Genomic DNA, 16,321 nt, shown 5'->3' with positions numbered 1-16,321 from the left:
GAGCGGCTACAAGTACAGTTTTGTTCATTTGGTTTGGCCGGACGATCCAATGCAGAAGTCTGCACATTATGCTCAGCATCTTGCCACAAGTTGGCAGGACGTAGACTAATGCTGGACCCATTGTACAGTTTACTAATGGAGTGGGAACTTGCAATAATTGTACAATACAGGCACTCCTCAACCTATGTAATAGGCACCATAAGTAAACTCGCACTTACGTGAACATTTCACAATAGGTGGCCCTGCATCCTAAATGACCTGTATTATTGCAATGGGAGGATGACGAGGGCTTCCCATCCACTTCATAAATATAAAAGTGTTGCCCGGACTCACTGCTCTTTCAGTTTCGGCCACTATGGTTGCAACACTGCGATGGCGAGTGAGAATGAGGGAGGTGGTGAAGAGCCACTCCCAGCCTAATTGCTGACATCTTTACAAGCTCCAGCGAGCTCTTTTTCACCAGCTGCCGCATCGTACAGTTGAAATGGCTGTTGCTGCAGCGTGCATTGTAGCCTCTTGCCGACAGTCCTTTATTCTGACCGCCGCCACTGATAGGATGTGCTCGTTCACCATGGGGCCTCCTCCCCTCTCACCAGCTGCCACTTCTTCCTGTTGGCTGTCGTTTTGCCTACTCTGTCGCTCTCCCCTCCACTGCCACCTCCTCATCTTCCCTGTACGAATCTACGGATGTCAGTGATCGCAGGGGAGTAGGAGGAGGTGGTGGCCGTGGAGGTGGCGCCGTGTAGTAGTCAAAACAACGGCCGACAGGAGGAAGCAGCAGATGGTAGGAAGGGAGCAAGCCCCGTGGTGACTGAGCTCATACTATCGTTGACAGCAGCCTGAAGAAAACGCTGTTGGCCATGGGCGACAATGTGAGCTGTAACAACATACACGCCAAGTGGATGGTGTGGCATCTGGTTAAGAAGGGCTCGCTGGTGCAGACCAGCACCATCAGCAAATACTTTTAAGGTAAAAACACACAAAGTGCTGGAGTAACTCAGCAGGTCAGGCAGCATCTGTGTCGAACATGGCTAGGTGACGTTTTGGGTTGGGACCCTTCTTCAGATTGATTGCTGAGTTACTCCAGTACTTTGTGTCTTTTTTGTGTATTAACCTGCATCTGCAGTTCTTTGTTTTTGCCTAGATTAATTCCTTGTGTAAAATCTGACTTACATAAGGGTTTACGGAACATGAAGAATGTAGCCCGTATATTAGTAAGGGATTATTTGTACTTAAAATATTAATTTGTCAAAAAATTATATAGGAGGATTTGAATATTATGCAATTGCCAAATTACTAAAGTGCTGTCAGCTGAATAAGCTTTCATTTGGTGATTCAATAAATAATTCAATCGAGAAAGTAATGCTACATAATATTTTGGTAAACATTGCATACTTGTAGTTTGCCATCTTGTATCATGATTTACGAAAAATAGCTGTACATATTTTTTTGTTTTTCTGCAATATAGTGTTCAGTTAGTGTTTAAAGCATGAAAATGCAGGAGTGCAGGAGTTATGATCAGATGTATTTTTCTTAATTTTCAGAATTGCTATGAATACAATGGATGTTCCTGGTTTTCCTTCCTAATTGATCTCTTGAGATGGAGCAATTAAATCATTGCTTTCATTTTTTGTTGCTCGTTTAGCATTTTGATTTGCTGCATTGAGATACACTACTTAGTGTTTTTGAGTAATTAAGTCCTAAATAAATAATCCAGCATTGGAGAGTAGTTATGGAAATTGTTATTCATCAAGCCGTTATAAATTATAATGTGAGCGAGCAGCCCAGTTCGTGGTGAGACAATTGTTCTAGTGTAAACAGCAGCTGCTAACATTTTTGCATGTGCAATCAAAGGTGGAATTCTGGATGTTGTTCTTGTCGATGTCCTGTTTCTTCACAAGCTTTACCATGCAGGTGCCATGCCTGCATATTCTGCATTTCACATATTCACAATGCTATGCAATTGTCTGCTGGAAACACAGCAGGAAATTTTGGAACCTGTCCATTCCAGTGAATGAATGCTGAATTAAACGTTAATCTTCATTATTTTTACTGAAATGTTTAAACCTTTAAATTTACTTTGAATACTGTGGTGTTTTATTCTTTTAGATTTTAATCCTTGCGGTAATCCTAAAAAATAACTTAATCATTTTATTTTCCTCTCATTTGTCTTATATCAATTCCAGCTTCATTCTCTCTTTGCTTTTTATTCATGATTGTACAATGGCATAGCAATCCTAATTTACAGTTCTTTACTCAGTCTTTGCATCCCATGTAAGATTTATTCAATGTGATTAGTTGCAGTGATGCTCCATTGCTTTATCTTCATACAAGTGCATAAACACATTGGAAGGTGAATGCTGCTCATTCTCTGTCCACTGCAAAATCTAACCAATGTCACAAAAATTAGCTGGTTCAGTTTACTGAGTGTGGTAATTTGAGAACTAATATTAATTGTATTTATCTATGGTATTGGTTAATTCTTTACAAGATGGTACACACAGACAAGTTCCAAAGATGTCCAAAGTTCGTTATCAAATCATAGATGGAATGGAAATAGGCCCTTCGGCCCAACTTGCCCATGCTTACCAAGGCGCCCTATCTACACTAGTCTCACCTGTCTCCGTTGTGTCCTTATGCCCCTTCCCACTTAGGAAACCTGAACGGAAACATCTGGAGACTTTGCGCCCCACCCAAGGTATCCATGAGGTTCCTGGAGGTTTTTGTCAGTCTTCCTACCTGCTTCCACTACCTGCAACCTCCGGCAACCACCTGCAACCTCCGGGAACCGCGCGGAAACCTTGGGTGGGGCGCAAAGTCTCCAGAGGTTTCCGTTCAGGTTTCCTAAGTGGAACAGGGGCATTATCCCTCTAAACCTTTCCTGTCCATGCGCCTGTCTAATATCTTTTAAACGTTAATTGGCTGCAGTAAATTATCCCCAAGGTAGATGGGTTGAGGTTGAGCGACACATGAGAGAGAGTAGGGTACAAGAAATAAGTGGGGGAATTGGACTGATGGAAGTGTTGTAAGATTGTAAGATTCAACAGAGACTAGACGAGTTGAGGGGTTGCAAGATGCTAATGGGATGATGGACATGGAGGACTTGACGTGTACTTGGAAATTAGGTTTTGATGAGATCAAGTTTGTTGACAGTGGAAAATTAAATTCAAGGGAATGTTGATGCAAAAAGTATTGGCACTGTTAATTCAGGAGTTGAACAATTATATAGATTTAGCAATTCCATTTTTTAATTTTGAATTCTACTAAAACTACATACCCACAATCCTAAATGTGTATTATGCAACTTGTAAAGGCCTGTAAGAGTCTACCAATTCCATTGTTCCTTGTGTGGAAACACGTCATTTCTTTATATTCATCTCAAAACCAAATACCAGAGAAATCAATTCAGTTTCCATTTTTCTGAGATGGAGTAGACATTCTCTCTTTGTAATTTAAACCCAGAGGTTTAGGTGCAAATTCATTCAACTACAAGCACAAACCCTGATATATTTATTGTTCCTATGTAACCAGGGGTATTTAATCAGTAAAAATATGTAAGCCAATTAAGATGAAGATCAGCCAACAGCAACAAGATTGAGCGGGATGGAAAAAAAAAACAGACTGCTGGAGGAACTGTGGGTCAGGCAACTAGTGTGGAGGGGAATAGACAACTTCTCTGGAGTGCTGATGTCCAATGTGCAATATATCCTTGGCTCCAGTATTTGAGCCCTCCATTATTGCTTGGCTTTATTCCATTCTCCGGACTTAACATTATGACCTCAACCCCAAGAAAACGCATCATCGGCAATTGCCTTTGAATACCTACTTAATAAATATTTCCCTCAAATAATTCCAAGCCAAATTATTTTTTTTTAATTTGAGTAATGTGAACCTACCTTATAATTCCAGTTTTGAATATGCAAGAAGAGGAATAACTTTGCAGGATACCAAAATTTGCTCAAGTTAACAGAAATGTAATTGTTTGATAAAAGAACATACGACAGAGCTAAAATTACAAGATTTCTCACTTTTGAAATTTAAAGACATTTTTATATTGATGCTTTTGGATTTGACAATATATCCAAATATATTTTCAAATAATTTACATATGACAAGAGGATCAAATTCTATTAAACCACACTGTTTGTGGATATTGAATATATGTGTAATCCTCAATTGGAGTCTTAATTCAGTTTGTGAACAATAATAGGAAAGTTGATTGAATTTCTGATTAAACATTAGTTATTCAAACAGCTCACCTCATGCAGGGAACCACTTACAAATAAGGCTGAGTTTTGAAGGGTTGTATTTTAATTTGAATTCATTTCTGGGCAGTTTCCTGGAAAGTCCCAGCCGACTTGACGAAGAACACCGGCTGATTGCCAGGTATGCTGCCAGGTTGGCTGCAGAAGCTGGAAACACAGTAAGTAGCACAGCCTTCTCCATTCGTCTTAGCCTCTTCTTGCCACCCAAGAGCAAAAACATAATAATTCTTTACATGAAAGATCAGTATGTTTTTGCTTGACCTAGATTAATAGATATGGGTCTTGATTTTTGATTCACAAAACAGCTGGATAGGGTTGATAAATGCCGGTCGGTCATAAGACTGGAATAATGTCACTAAATAGTTTGATTTTTAGTAGCAGTTTAAAATGTTTAAATAAATGTTAGGGATAATTGAATTATATTGGAATCGTTGTCTGAACACAAAAGTGAACATCCTTTGTACATAAAATACACATTGTGAAGGTTTATCTGGTAGGTTGGTTATCTGCCTCAATCTCCCCCTCCAGACAGTGTGCCCCAGATTCCAAGCCCCTTGAGGAGAGAGGTTCCTCCTCTGACCCTTTACCCTTCATCTATCCCTCCAGCTTTACACATCTGCACTGAGGAGATGTTTACCACTATCTATCCTTTCCATGCTCCTTACAGTTGTGTGCACATGTAAGGGGCCCACTCTGCTCCAAGGTAAACATACCCAGCATTTCTGTTGTTTAATACCCCCTCGAGCCTTAGTGCCTAACCATTCACTTGTATGTTCTACCCTGATTAGTACTCCCAAAGGGCATCAGAGCACACGGAAGAATTAAATGCCATCTTGCCAAATCATTAGTTATCATCCTGTAGACAAGGAGCATAGCACCAATGCCTGTGGCGCACCACTGGTTGGAGGCTTCCAGTCACATCAACAGCCTCCACCATTACCCTTTGCGTCCTACTATCAGGTGAAGTTTGGATCCAATTTATTAACTGTATGGCCATATGGTAAATCGAATATCACTGTACCTTAATTGGTACATGTGACAATAAAATACCTTTGAACCTTTAACTTGTTTTGGATCCCATGGGCTCAAACCTTTTGGAACAGTTTCACATGTGGGAAGTTGTTGAAGGCTTTGCTGAAGCCCATATAGACTACATTCATCACACCCACAGAGCCATGTTAATCAGTCATTGCACAGTAATGGCGATTTTGGTCACAGGATCATGCGTTGAAAGTTTAGTAACGACTGGCCTTCAAAATAATATGGCCATTCCTTAGTGCAAGGTGCAGAGCTATGCTAGAGTCTGGGGATTAACTGACGGATTGGAGTTTTGAGGTGAACCAGGGTTCACCTGGATCTCCAGAAATGCAGAGTTGGGGAGATGAAGGTGCATCATTGGGGTTCGACACAAAATATTGGAGTAACACAGAGGGACGGGCAGAATCTCTGGATGTTCCATTGGGGTGCTGGTTGGGTCAGAGTAAGTGTCAACCACTTGTGAGGTTGCGCACTTTGGTGAGTTGATGGGATGTTGCCGAGTCAGAGTCTTTGATTCATGGTCAGGAATTGGGTTGTGGGATCATTGATTGTAGGATGGGAGATCAGTGAGTACAATAATGTGATTGGTAGGGGGTCATGAGCTTGTGAGAGAGCTGGTAATTTAATAAAGGGAACAACTGAATTAGGTTGCCAGTGCCAGGATGTGGTTTGCCCAAGGAAACTCCCTTATTCATGTTAATACAGATAAAAGAGGACCATCAAAATCTGGTAGGACAATGATGGGTGCTCTTGGATCCATGTGAATGGATTTCCCACAACACCCCTCTAAACAAGGGGTGAACGATCCTCTTTACAACAAACACACCATCAGCATGTGCCATTTATAAGTAGAAAAAGAAGTACAAGACTTTTCAGTCTGAAGAAGAGTCCCGATACAAAATGGCGCCTATCATTTTTCTCCAGAGATGCTGGCTGACCGCTGAGGTAGTCCAGCACTTTGTGGCTTCCGTTGCCATTTACAAGTGGCTGGTTGGATTTCTGGGTCTGTGTCTTTCAACCTGGAAACAATCATAATTGTTTTCCACTTCAAGCAAGTAAGCAAACAGTTGGGTATTGGAATACAATATGGGAAAATATAAAGTTGTTCATTTTGGAAGGATAAATGAAAAATTCAAGTACAATTTTAATGGAGAAAAAATTGCAGAAAGCTGCAAGGAATTTTGGGGCCTTTGTGCACAATAAAACAGAGGCAGCATGTTGGTGCAACAGTTCATCGGGGATCCTTATAGAATGTTTTCCCTTATTTCAAGAAGGTTGAAGTACAAAAGTAGGGAAGTCATATTCAACGATACAAGGACAATGGTGAGCTTACATTTAAAGTTCCTGAAAACCATTTTAGTCCTCCTGTTTAAGGAGAAATACATTACTTCAGCTGTTCAAAGAAGGTTTACTGGGATGATCATCCCATAAGAAAAGGTTAAGTGGACTGGGACGTGCGTGAGTTTAGAAGAATGAGAAGCAATCTTATTGAATCATACAGATTCATAGGATAAACAGGTTGCATGTGTACTTCCTAGCTAAGGAAAGTTCAGAACTTAAATGCATGGTCTCAAAATAAGGAGCATCAAGTTAAAGCTAAGATAAGGAACAATTTTGTCTTCTCAGTATTGTGGGGTTTTGGATCTTTACCACTGAGGCTTGTGGGGGAAGAGTCTGTGCACGTGAGGCTGGGGTAGATTGATAGTCAGCAGCAGAATCAAGGGTAGTAGGAAAGTGAATTTGAGGCAAGTCGGATCAGTTGCCATCTTATTGAATGGCAGAGCAGGCTTGAGTGGTGACCAGCCTACTTCTGTTCCTTCTATTTATGGTCTTTATTGTGTAATGGAGGAATGGCAGGAAAGTATAATAAAATGACCAGTTGGTTATGTGGTTGTTGCAAAAGTCCTTTGTTTGCACTGTTCTATAAAATGATCTATTTTGCATTTTAGCAGCGTTCAACTCCAGAACTGGCCTTCAACTTTGATGCAAACAAACAGCAGCGGCAGTTAATTGCAGAACTTGAAAATAAAAACAGGTTGGAACAATTATGTCTCAGATACTGCAGCAAATCTGCTGATAACTTTGTTTTGAAATGTGGACTAATTTCAGAAAATATTTTTGTTCTCTCGTCATCGAATACCTTCATAGCAGGATAACAAAAAGATAAATGGAGCTGCCTGAAGGGGATATGCATTGGAAACTTGGGAGAAATAAAGATTGCCACAAACTTTTTTTTACTGTCTTGGAAAGCAGTAACATGTGGCGTTGTCATGTTAATTGCAGCAGTGAGTAAAATAAAACAATGGAAACACTAGCGTTTAAAACACACGATGTTATAGGAACTCGGCAGGTCAGGCAACATCTGTGGATGGAAATAGGCAGACAATGTTTCTGGTCAGCAGGCAAATTCGCGCATGACAAATGCCAGGCTCTTAACAAAAGTGAAAACCGGCGGTCGATTGCGAGAAGTTCAAAGGGGAGATAAGGAGATGCAAAAAGAGATTATAACGAATATTGGCACCACTTATAAAGGGGAATTCAAATTTATTCCATATTTAAGATGGATAGGAAGGACAAACCTGGGAACTACAAGCATGTGAGCCTGGCATCAGTAGTGAGTAGGCCGTGGAAGGGGATTCTTAATTATAACCAGCAATTTGCCTTCAATCAGTAGCAAAGTGATGGAATATGTGATCAATGATATGATCAAATGGTACCTACTCACCATTACCCTAATCACTGATACTATTTTGGGTGTGGCAAAGTCAGCTTGTCTCTAAACCACATCACATCCTGGATCAAAGATAGGTTCTTAAATAGATTATTTGTGAAGGATTATTTTCCTTAGCAGACAGGGTGTTCGGAATTTTAAGTTAACAGAGATAAATATTTCACTTGGACTTTTGAAAATCTGAAACTTGCTGTTAAAAAGTAATTTGATATTCAATAAAAATGCTGCCATTTGCAAGTTTTAGGGGGTCAATACATTGTAAATTAAGATTAGGCTGAAAGGGCATAGTCATATTATGCAAATGGCTAAAAATTGCAATGTAAATATCTGTGATTATCATACTTAGTGTTATTGCCGGTAAACTTTTAAATCTTTGAGAGAAAATATTCAATTTTTCTAATCTTATTTTCAGGGAGATCCTTCAAGAAATTCAACGTCTCAGGTTGGAACATGAGCAGGCCTCCCAACAGACTCCAGAGAAAGCACAGCAGAATCCTACCCTGCTGGCTGAACTGAGGCTACTAAGGTGAGATTTGGTACAGTATATCTCTTGTTAGCCTTTATACTTTGGCTGTTTCATTGGCGACATCTAACATTATAAGACACTCAATGGATTTTAGGCAAATGTGTAAAAAGGAGCAGAATTAATGTTTCGGCCTGATGACCTGAATTGTCATGTTAATTGTCAGTATTATTTCCTGTAACATGCGATGAAATTTATAATTCATTATGATCATGCAAAAGAAATAACAGGAGGCAGGAAACTCAGTAATTTTCAGAACACAGTTATTTTTTCTGTAAATGGAGACACAGGAAACTGCAGATGCTGGAATCTTGACCAAAAAGCAAAGTGCTGGAGGAAACAGTGAGTCAAGCAGCATCTGTGGAGGCAATGGACAGATAACGCTTCAGTTTGAGACCCTTCTTCAGTCTGGCTTTCATCAGTCTGAAGATGGTTCCTGATGCTGTTCAGTCCTTTCCCTCCATAGTTGCTGCCTGAATCACTGAGTTCCTCTAATACTAATTTTTGTTTACATATTGGCACATTAAAAAAAATGGTTTCAATTAATTATTCCACAACTGCATGAAATATGTTTGTGGCACATTACTTATACTAATTGCTTTAGATATCCTCACAAGATACAAGCAAGCAAATAGTGATAAATCAACAAAATAAGCTGCCATTCACATAAAGATAGATATTTTTCGTGTAGGCATTGCCTTTTGTTTCCCATTATTGTTGTATAACTGTAAGATCAAAATTTGTTTTTGAAGGTAGAAAAAGTAACTTTTCAGCAGGAAAAAAAAAAGTAACTTTTCCAAAAACATAACCATTTTCTCTCTGAATAATTCCAAAAGGTTCTCGCTTTCCATAGTTCTTTCTCATGAGTTCACGTGGGATTCAAGGATAGAAAATTGGCTTCATGGAAGAAAGCAGAGGGTGTTGGTGGAAGGTTGATTCTCAGACTGGAGGCCTGTGACTAGTGGTGAGCCTCAGGGTTCAGTTCTGGGCCCCTTACTGTTTGTCATCCATATCAACGATTTGGGTGAGAATGTACATGGCAAGACTAGCAAGTTAGCTGATGATACAAAAGTGGGTGGTATTGCAGATAGTGAAGATGGTTGTGAAAGATTGCAGCAGGACCTTGGTCGATTGGCCAGGTGGGCTGAGCAATAGTTGATGGATTTTAATAAAGAGCAATGTGAGGTGTTGCATTTTGGAAGTCCAACATGGGCAACACCTACACAGTGAATGTTAGGGCTCTGGGGTGTGTTATAGAGCAGAGGGATCTTGGAATGCAGGTACATAGTTTGTTGAAGGTGGAATCGCAGGTAGATAGAATGGTCAAAAAGGCCTTTGGCACGTTGGCCTTCATCAGTCAGTATTGAGTATAGAAACATAGGAAATAAGTGCAGGAGTAGGCCATTCGGTCCTTGGAGCTAGCGCTGCCATTCAATATGATCATGGCTGATCATCCAAAATCAGTACCCTGTTCCTGCTTTCACCCCATATCTGTTGAATAGAAATGAATAGGTCATAGAGTGATACTGTGTAGAACCAGGCCCTTCGGCCCAACTTGCCCACACCGGACATGTCCCAACTACACTAGTCCCACCTGCCTGCGTTTGGTCCATATCCCTACAAACTTGTCCTATCCATGTACCTGTTTAACTATTTCTTAAATGTTGGGATAGTCCCAGCCTCAACTACCTCCTCGGGCAGCGGGTTCCATACACCCATCACCTTTGTGTGAAAAAGTTACAGCTCAGATTCCTATTAAACCTTTTATCCTTCACCTTGAACCTATGTCCTCTGGTCCTCAATTCCCCTATTCTGGGCATGAGATTATGTGCATCTACCCGATCTATTCCCCTCATGATCGTATACACCTCTATAAGATCACCCCTCAACCTCCCGCGTTCAAAGGAATAGAGTCCTAGCCTACTCAACCTCTGCCTATAGCTCAGACCCTCTAGTCCTGGCAACATCCTCATAAATCTTCTCTGAACCCTTTCAAGCTTGACAATGTCTTTTCTAAACATGGTGCTCAGAACTGAGCACAAATATTTTGCGGGCTCACCAACTGCTCTTATACAACTGCAACATGACATTGCATGGGTGTATGGGACGAGCTGCCAGAGGAGGTTGTTGAGGCAGGGATGATCGCAACATTTAAGAAACAGTTAGACAGGTACATGGATAGAACAGAAGGTACACAAAAATGCTGGAGAAACTCAGCTGGTGCAGCAGCATCTATGGAGCGAAGGAAATAGGTGACGTTTTGGGCCGAAACCATTCTTCAGACTGATGGGGGGTGGGGGGGGGAAGGTAGGAAAAAGGGAAGAGGAGGAGCCCGAGGGCGGGGGGGTAGGAGGAGACAGCTCGAGGGTTAAGGAAGGGGAGGAGACAGCAAGGGCTAGCAAAATTGGGAGAATTCAATGTTCATGCCAACCGGACGCAAGCAACCCAGGCGGAATATGAGGTGTTGTTCCTCCAATTTCCGGTGTTGCTCACTCTGGCAATGGAGGAGACCCAGGACAGAGAGGTCAGATTAGGAATGGGAGGGGGAGTTGAAGTGCTGAGCCACCGGGAGTTCAGGTAGGTTATTGCGGACTGAGCGGAGGTGTTTGGCGAAACGATCGCCCAACCTCCGCTTAGTCTCCCCGATGTAAATCAGCTGACATCTAGAGCAGCGGATGCAGTAGATGAGGTTGGAGGAGATACAGTGAACCTTTGTCGCACCTGGAACGACTGCTTGGGTCCTTGAATGGTTTCGAGGGGGGGAGGTGAAGGGACAGGTGTTGCATTTCTTGCGATTGTAACGGAAAGTGCCCGGGGAGGGGGTGGTACGGGAGGGAAGGGAAGAATTGACAAGGGAGTTGCGGAGGGAGCGGTCTTTGCGGAAGGCAGACATGGGGGGGAGATGGGAAGATGTGGCGAGTGGTGGGGTCACGTTGGAGGTGGCGGAAATGGCGGAGGATTATTTGTTATATTTTCCGGCTGGTGGGGTGAAAGGTGAGGACTAGGGGGACTCTGCCCTTGTTGCGAGTGCGGGGATGGGGAGAGAGAGCAGTGTTGTGGGGTATGGACGAGACCCTGGTGCGAGCCTCATCTGTGGTGGAGGAGGGGAATCCCCGTTCCCTGAAGAGCGAGGACATTTCCGATGCCCTGGTGTGAAACGACTCATCCTGGGAACAGATGTGGCCTAGGCGGAGGAATTGGGAGTAGGGGATGGAGTCCTTACAGGAAGCAGGGTGGGAAGACGTGTAGTCCAGATAGCCATGTGAGTCAGTGGGTTTGTAGTGTATGTTGGTCAGAAGTCTGTCTCCATCTCTCCATCGCAGGGGACAGACTCGCTCTTCAGGGATGTCCCCTTCCTTAACCCTCGAGCTGTCTCCTCCCATCCCCCCGCCCTCAGGCTCCTCCTCCTCCCTTTTTCCTTCCTTCTCCCCCCCATCCCCCCACCCCCCATCAGTCTGAAGAAGGGTTTCGGCCCGAAACGTCACCTATTTCCTTCGCTCCATAGATGCTGCTGCACCCGCTGAGTTTCTCCAGCATTTTTGTGTACCTTCGATCTTCCAGCATCTGCAGTTCCTTCTTGAACACATGGATAGAACGGGTTTGGGTGGATAAGGTTCAACGCAGGCCAGTAGGACTAGTGTAGCTGGGACATGTTGGCTGATGTGGGCAAATTGGGCTAAGGGCTCTGTTTCCACGCTCAATCTATGAGTTTAGTCTTTTGCTCCATTTTAGAAGTTTTATTCCTTTCAGCTGGCTCTAGGGTTGCAATGTCTTGGCGTCATTGTTCAGAAGATCAATTCTATGCCTTGAGCCACACACACATTCTTGAATATGATTGTTACTGTCTCCCAAAGACTTACAATTATTACACTTTCCCAGCTTTTGCACTAGTGACCTAAATGCCGTACCTATGGGGAATTATGTATTGATTCATATGTCTTGATGATTTAAAGAGTTCAGAAAATGGTGTGCTTTAATCAATACTTATGTTTATTTTCCACCTTGGTTCTACAGGTAATGTTTAAACATGTCACATAGTTTATGTTTCCCATCAAATACTTACCTGAATATCTCTTAAATTCAGTTTTATTTGCTAAAGTAACGAAGCTTTGGCACGAAACAGGATTCAGCAAATGAATGTTGGTGTGTGAGCAGTTTCTGACTTCTCTTAGCTAGACCTATCTTACCTATCACAGCAACACTTTTGATCTTTGATTCAATTCCTTGGGGTTGTAGTCTGTAGAGAGGCGTGAAACATGAGCCACACCTTTTAATACAATGGGAAATCTCCTTGAATGTACCTTGCACTACTTGCTGACCAGATAAATTGACCTAATTGAATGTAGAATCAAAGGAACTTCAGATATTAGTTTACAAAAGAAAGGTCCTGAACCAAAACTTCACCTATCCTGATCCAAAACTTCATGTTCTCCAGAGATGCTGCCTGACCCGCTGAGTTACTCCAGCACTTTGTGGCCTCAGCCTGTTCAGCTGTCCTCTGAGCAAAATAATTGAAAGACCATAAATATCCATGAAAGATGACAGTCATTTTGTTTGTTGATTTATGGAATCATAGAATCATCAATGTGGAATTATATTACTTTGGCTAAACTCATTCATGCTGACCAAGGTACCCCATATAAGCTCCCATTTGTCAGCGTTGGGGCCATATCCCTCTAAACTGTTCCTATCCATGTACCTGTCCAAATGTTTTTTTAAATGTTGTTATTGTACCTGCCTCAACTACTTTCTCTGGCATTCCGTTCCATGTACCCATCACCCAGTGTGTGGAAAAAGCTGCCCATCAGGTTCCTGTTAAATCCTTTCCCCCTTCACCTGAGCCCTATGCCCTCAAGGTCTTGATTCCCCTATCCTGAGGAAGAGACTACTGGCATTCATCTGAAGAAGGGTCTTGACCCGAAATGTCACCTATTCCTTCGCTCCATCGATGCTGCCTCACCCGCTAAGTTTCTCCAGCATTTTTGTCTAACTTAGATTTTTCCAGCATCTGCAGTTCCTTCTTAAACAGGGTCTTGGTGAGACCACACCTGCAGTATTGCGTACAGTTTTGTTCTCCTAATCTGAGGAAAGACATTCTTGCCGTAGAGGGAGTACAGAGAAGGTTCACCAGACTGATTCCTGGGGTGTCAGGACTTTCATATGAAGAAAGACTGGATAGACTCGGCTTGTACTCGATAGAATTTAGAAGATTGAGGGGAGATCTTATAGAAACTTACAAAATTCTTAAGGGGTTGGATTTTCTATGAATGCATTAGTCCTCAATCTTTGACACTAACGTGTCATGAGGTCATGCAGCACGGAAATAGGCCCTTTGGCCCAACTTGCCCATGACAACCAAGATGCCCCAGCTACACTCCGCAGCTCCGCCCTTGCTCCCCCTCCACCTAGTCGCAACAGGGACAGTCCCCCTAGTCCTTACCTTTCACCTCATCGCCGGTCGCATACAACACATAATCCTCCGACATTAGAAACATAGAAAACAGGTGCAGGAGGAGGCAATTTGGCCCTTTGGGCCAGCACAGCCATATACCCAACACCCGGTGTGTGTAAAAGTTGCCACTCGGGTTCCTTTTAAATCTCCCCCCTCTCACCTTCAAACTACGTACCCTGGTTCTTGATGCCCCTACTCTGGGTAAAATACTGTGCATTTAACCTATCCGTTCTATAAAAGGTAAATTGAATTCTGAATTGAGATTCCTTCCCTTGTCTCCACATTGGTAATTCATGTAAGTTTACCATTCGATGATGATAAACAAGTTGCACTGCATGAAAGATTAAAAGTCTCCTGAAATACTCTTTATTTATTTTGTTTATAATAGACTGATACATCACAGGAAGAAGATATTTAGCTCATCATGCCAGTACTTATTTCGTGATTACTAACAAATAAATGAAATAGCATTGGTCTCGCGATGATGCTGGAAACTAGTTGTAGTCGCTCCAGTGTCACTGATGGATTCTCAGTTGCATTCTATAAAAGATACCTTTTCAGTTCTCAACTAAACCACAAGATGGAGTAAGGCACCACCAAGATTATCCACTGCAGCTGATTCAAGCCTCCTGCTGGTTGCTTTATCCATCACCTCTCCCATCCATCCCACAATTAGAGAAAGTCAACACCAGGCTGTCCTTGCAAATGTATGGCTAAGAACCGATTAGACAGGAATAATGCTTAAAGAGGTGAACCAAGTCAGTCAAATAATTTTCCTAAAAGTAGGTCCTCAAGAAAAGATATAATAAAAAGTAACTGCTGATGCTGGTTTATACCAAAGATGAATGCATGGTAGATACAAAAAGCAAGAGGAACTCAGCAGAACAGGCAGCATCTCTGGCGAGAAGGAAGGTGATGTTTCGGGTTGAGACCCTTCTTCTGAACGTCACCCATTCCTTATCTCCAGCGACCCTGCCTGTCCCACTGAGTTACTCCTGCATTTTGTGTCTTCCTTTGATTTAAACCAGCATTTGCAGTTCTTTCTTAAAGATAAACGCAACATCTCTGGAGAAAATGGATAGGTGAAGTTTCGGGTGAGGATCTGAAATGAGGGAGAGTCCCGACCCGAAACATCATCTACCAATTTTCTCCAGAGATGCTGCCAGAGTTCCTCCAGAATATTGTGTCTATCCTCAAGGAAATATATTTTTTGCATTTCCTAGGCAGTTATCTGAGAAGAGATCAATTGCTGACACAAAGTGCTGTAATAGCATCTCAGTTGTCAGGCAGCATCTCTCGAGGATATGGATAGGTGATGTTTTGGTTCGGGGTCCTTCGTCAGATTGATTGTCAGGGCTGGTGGAAGAAAGATGGAAGAGAGGAGCGGCAGGTCGAAGCCTGGCAGGTAATGTGTAAGAAGGAACTGCTGATGCTGGTTTAAACCGAATACACACACAAAAAGCCTGAGTAACTCAGCGGGTCAGGCAGCATCTCTGGAGAGATGGAATGTGTGATGTTTCGAGTCAATACTCGACCTGAAATGTTACCCATTCCTTCTCTCCAGAGATGCTGCCTGTTCCGCTGAGTTACTCCAGCTTTTTGTGTCCATACTGGCAGGTAATGGGTTGATATAAGTGAGGTGGAGTGGAGGTTGATAGATAGCTTGTGGACAATGGCCACAGATGCAAAGGCAGAAGGGATAGGACAGAAGGATTGAAGAGTTGCAACTTGTGAAGCTAGAGGAGGAAATGTTGGTGGATGTGAGAGGGAGCAATAGGTACAAGTCCAGGTGGGGCATAGTCGAGGGATGTGGGTTAGGGGAAAAGATGGGGGAGGATTTTGTTCTTCCAGCCTGATGGACCAATAAGCAATTATGCAGATTCCATAGAAGACCACTTTGCCAGTTTATATTGTAAAGCAATGATTTGGCTTGGAATGAGCAATAGACTTCACAATCCTTTCCAATTTGAGCCATTACTTACAAAGATTTGTTTTGGATTATTTTTATCTGATAATTTAATTTGTTCCAAGCAATTATTTTGACACATTACTCAGGTTATTGATGCTTTCCAAAAAATGGACCCACATATTTTGAGTTGTATTGTCACAAGAAATGTATTCGGAGGAAAAATAAGTACCTTTGAAAAAGAGTGAGGAAGATAGTCACCGGATAACTAATTAAACTAAAAAGTATCACTGACTTGAGCCAGGTTTTTGATAACTGTTACATTCTGTTTCAAAGATTATACTAATATTGGCCATCAGAAACGCAAGGCAAATTGATTATGATTTCTATAACTGCTGTTCCCACT

At 42.2% G+C, this 16,321-nt stretch overlaps 1 protein-coding gene across 23 annotated transcripts in view; it reads left to right on the top strand.

Annotated features, from left to right (window-relative positions):
• The window catches only part of dtnba (dystrobrevin, beta a), a 446,182-nt gene that overhangs the window by 355,337 nt on the left and 74,524 nt on the right, over positions 1 to 16,321 (top strand). For 21 of the 23 annotated variants that reach the window (XM_055635471.1, XM_055635453.1, XM_055635463.1 and 18 more), the window contains 3 exons: positions 4,336 to 4,423; positions 7,253 to 7,338; positions 8,447 to 8,560. In XM_055635471.1, the coding sequence (XP_055491446.1) occupies positions 4,336 to 4,423; positions 7,253 to 7,338; positions 8,447 to 8,560 (288 nt within the window). The remainder of the gene's footprint in view (positions 1 to 4,335; positions 4,424 to 7,252; positions 7,339 to 8,446; positions 8,561 to 16,321) is intronic. The other 2 variants (XM_055635451.1, XM_055635455.1) reach the window with 1 other exon arrangement.

Source organism: Leucoraja erinacea, chromosome 5 (assembly GCF_028641065.1).
Source record: "Leucoraja erinacea ecotype New England chromosome 5, Leri_hhj_1, whole genome shotgun sequence".
NCBI classification, from domain to species: domain Eukaryota; kingdom Metazoa; phylum Chordata; class Chondrichthyes; order Rajiformes; family Rajidae; genus Leucoraja; species Leucoraja erinaceus.
This window is presented reverse-complemented; position numbering and strand designations above follow the sequence as displayed.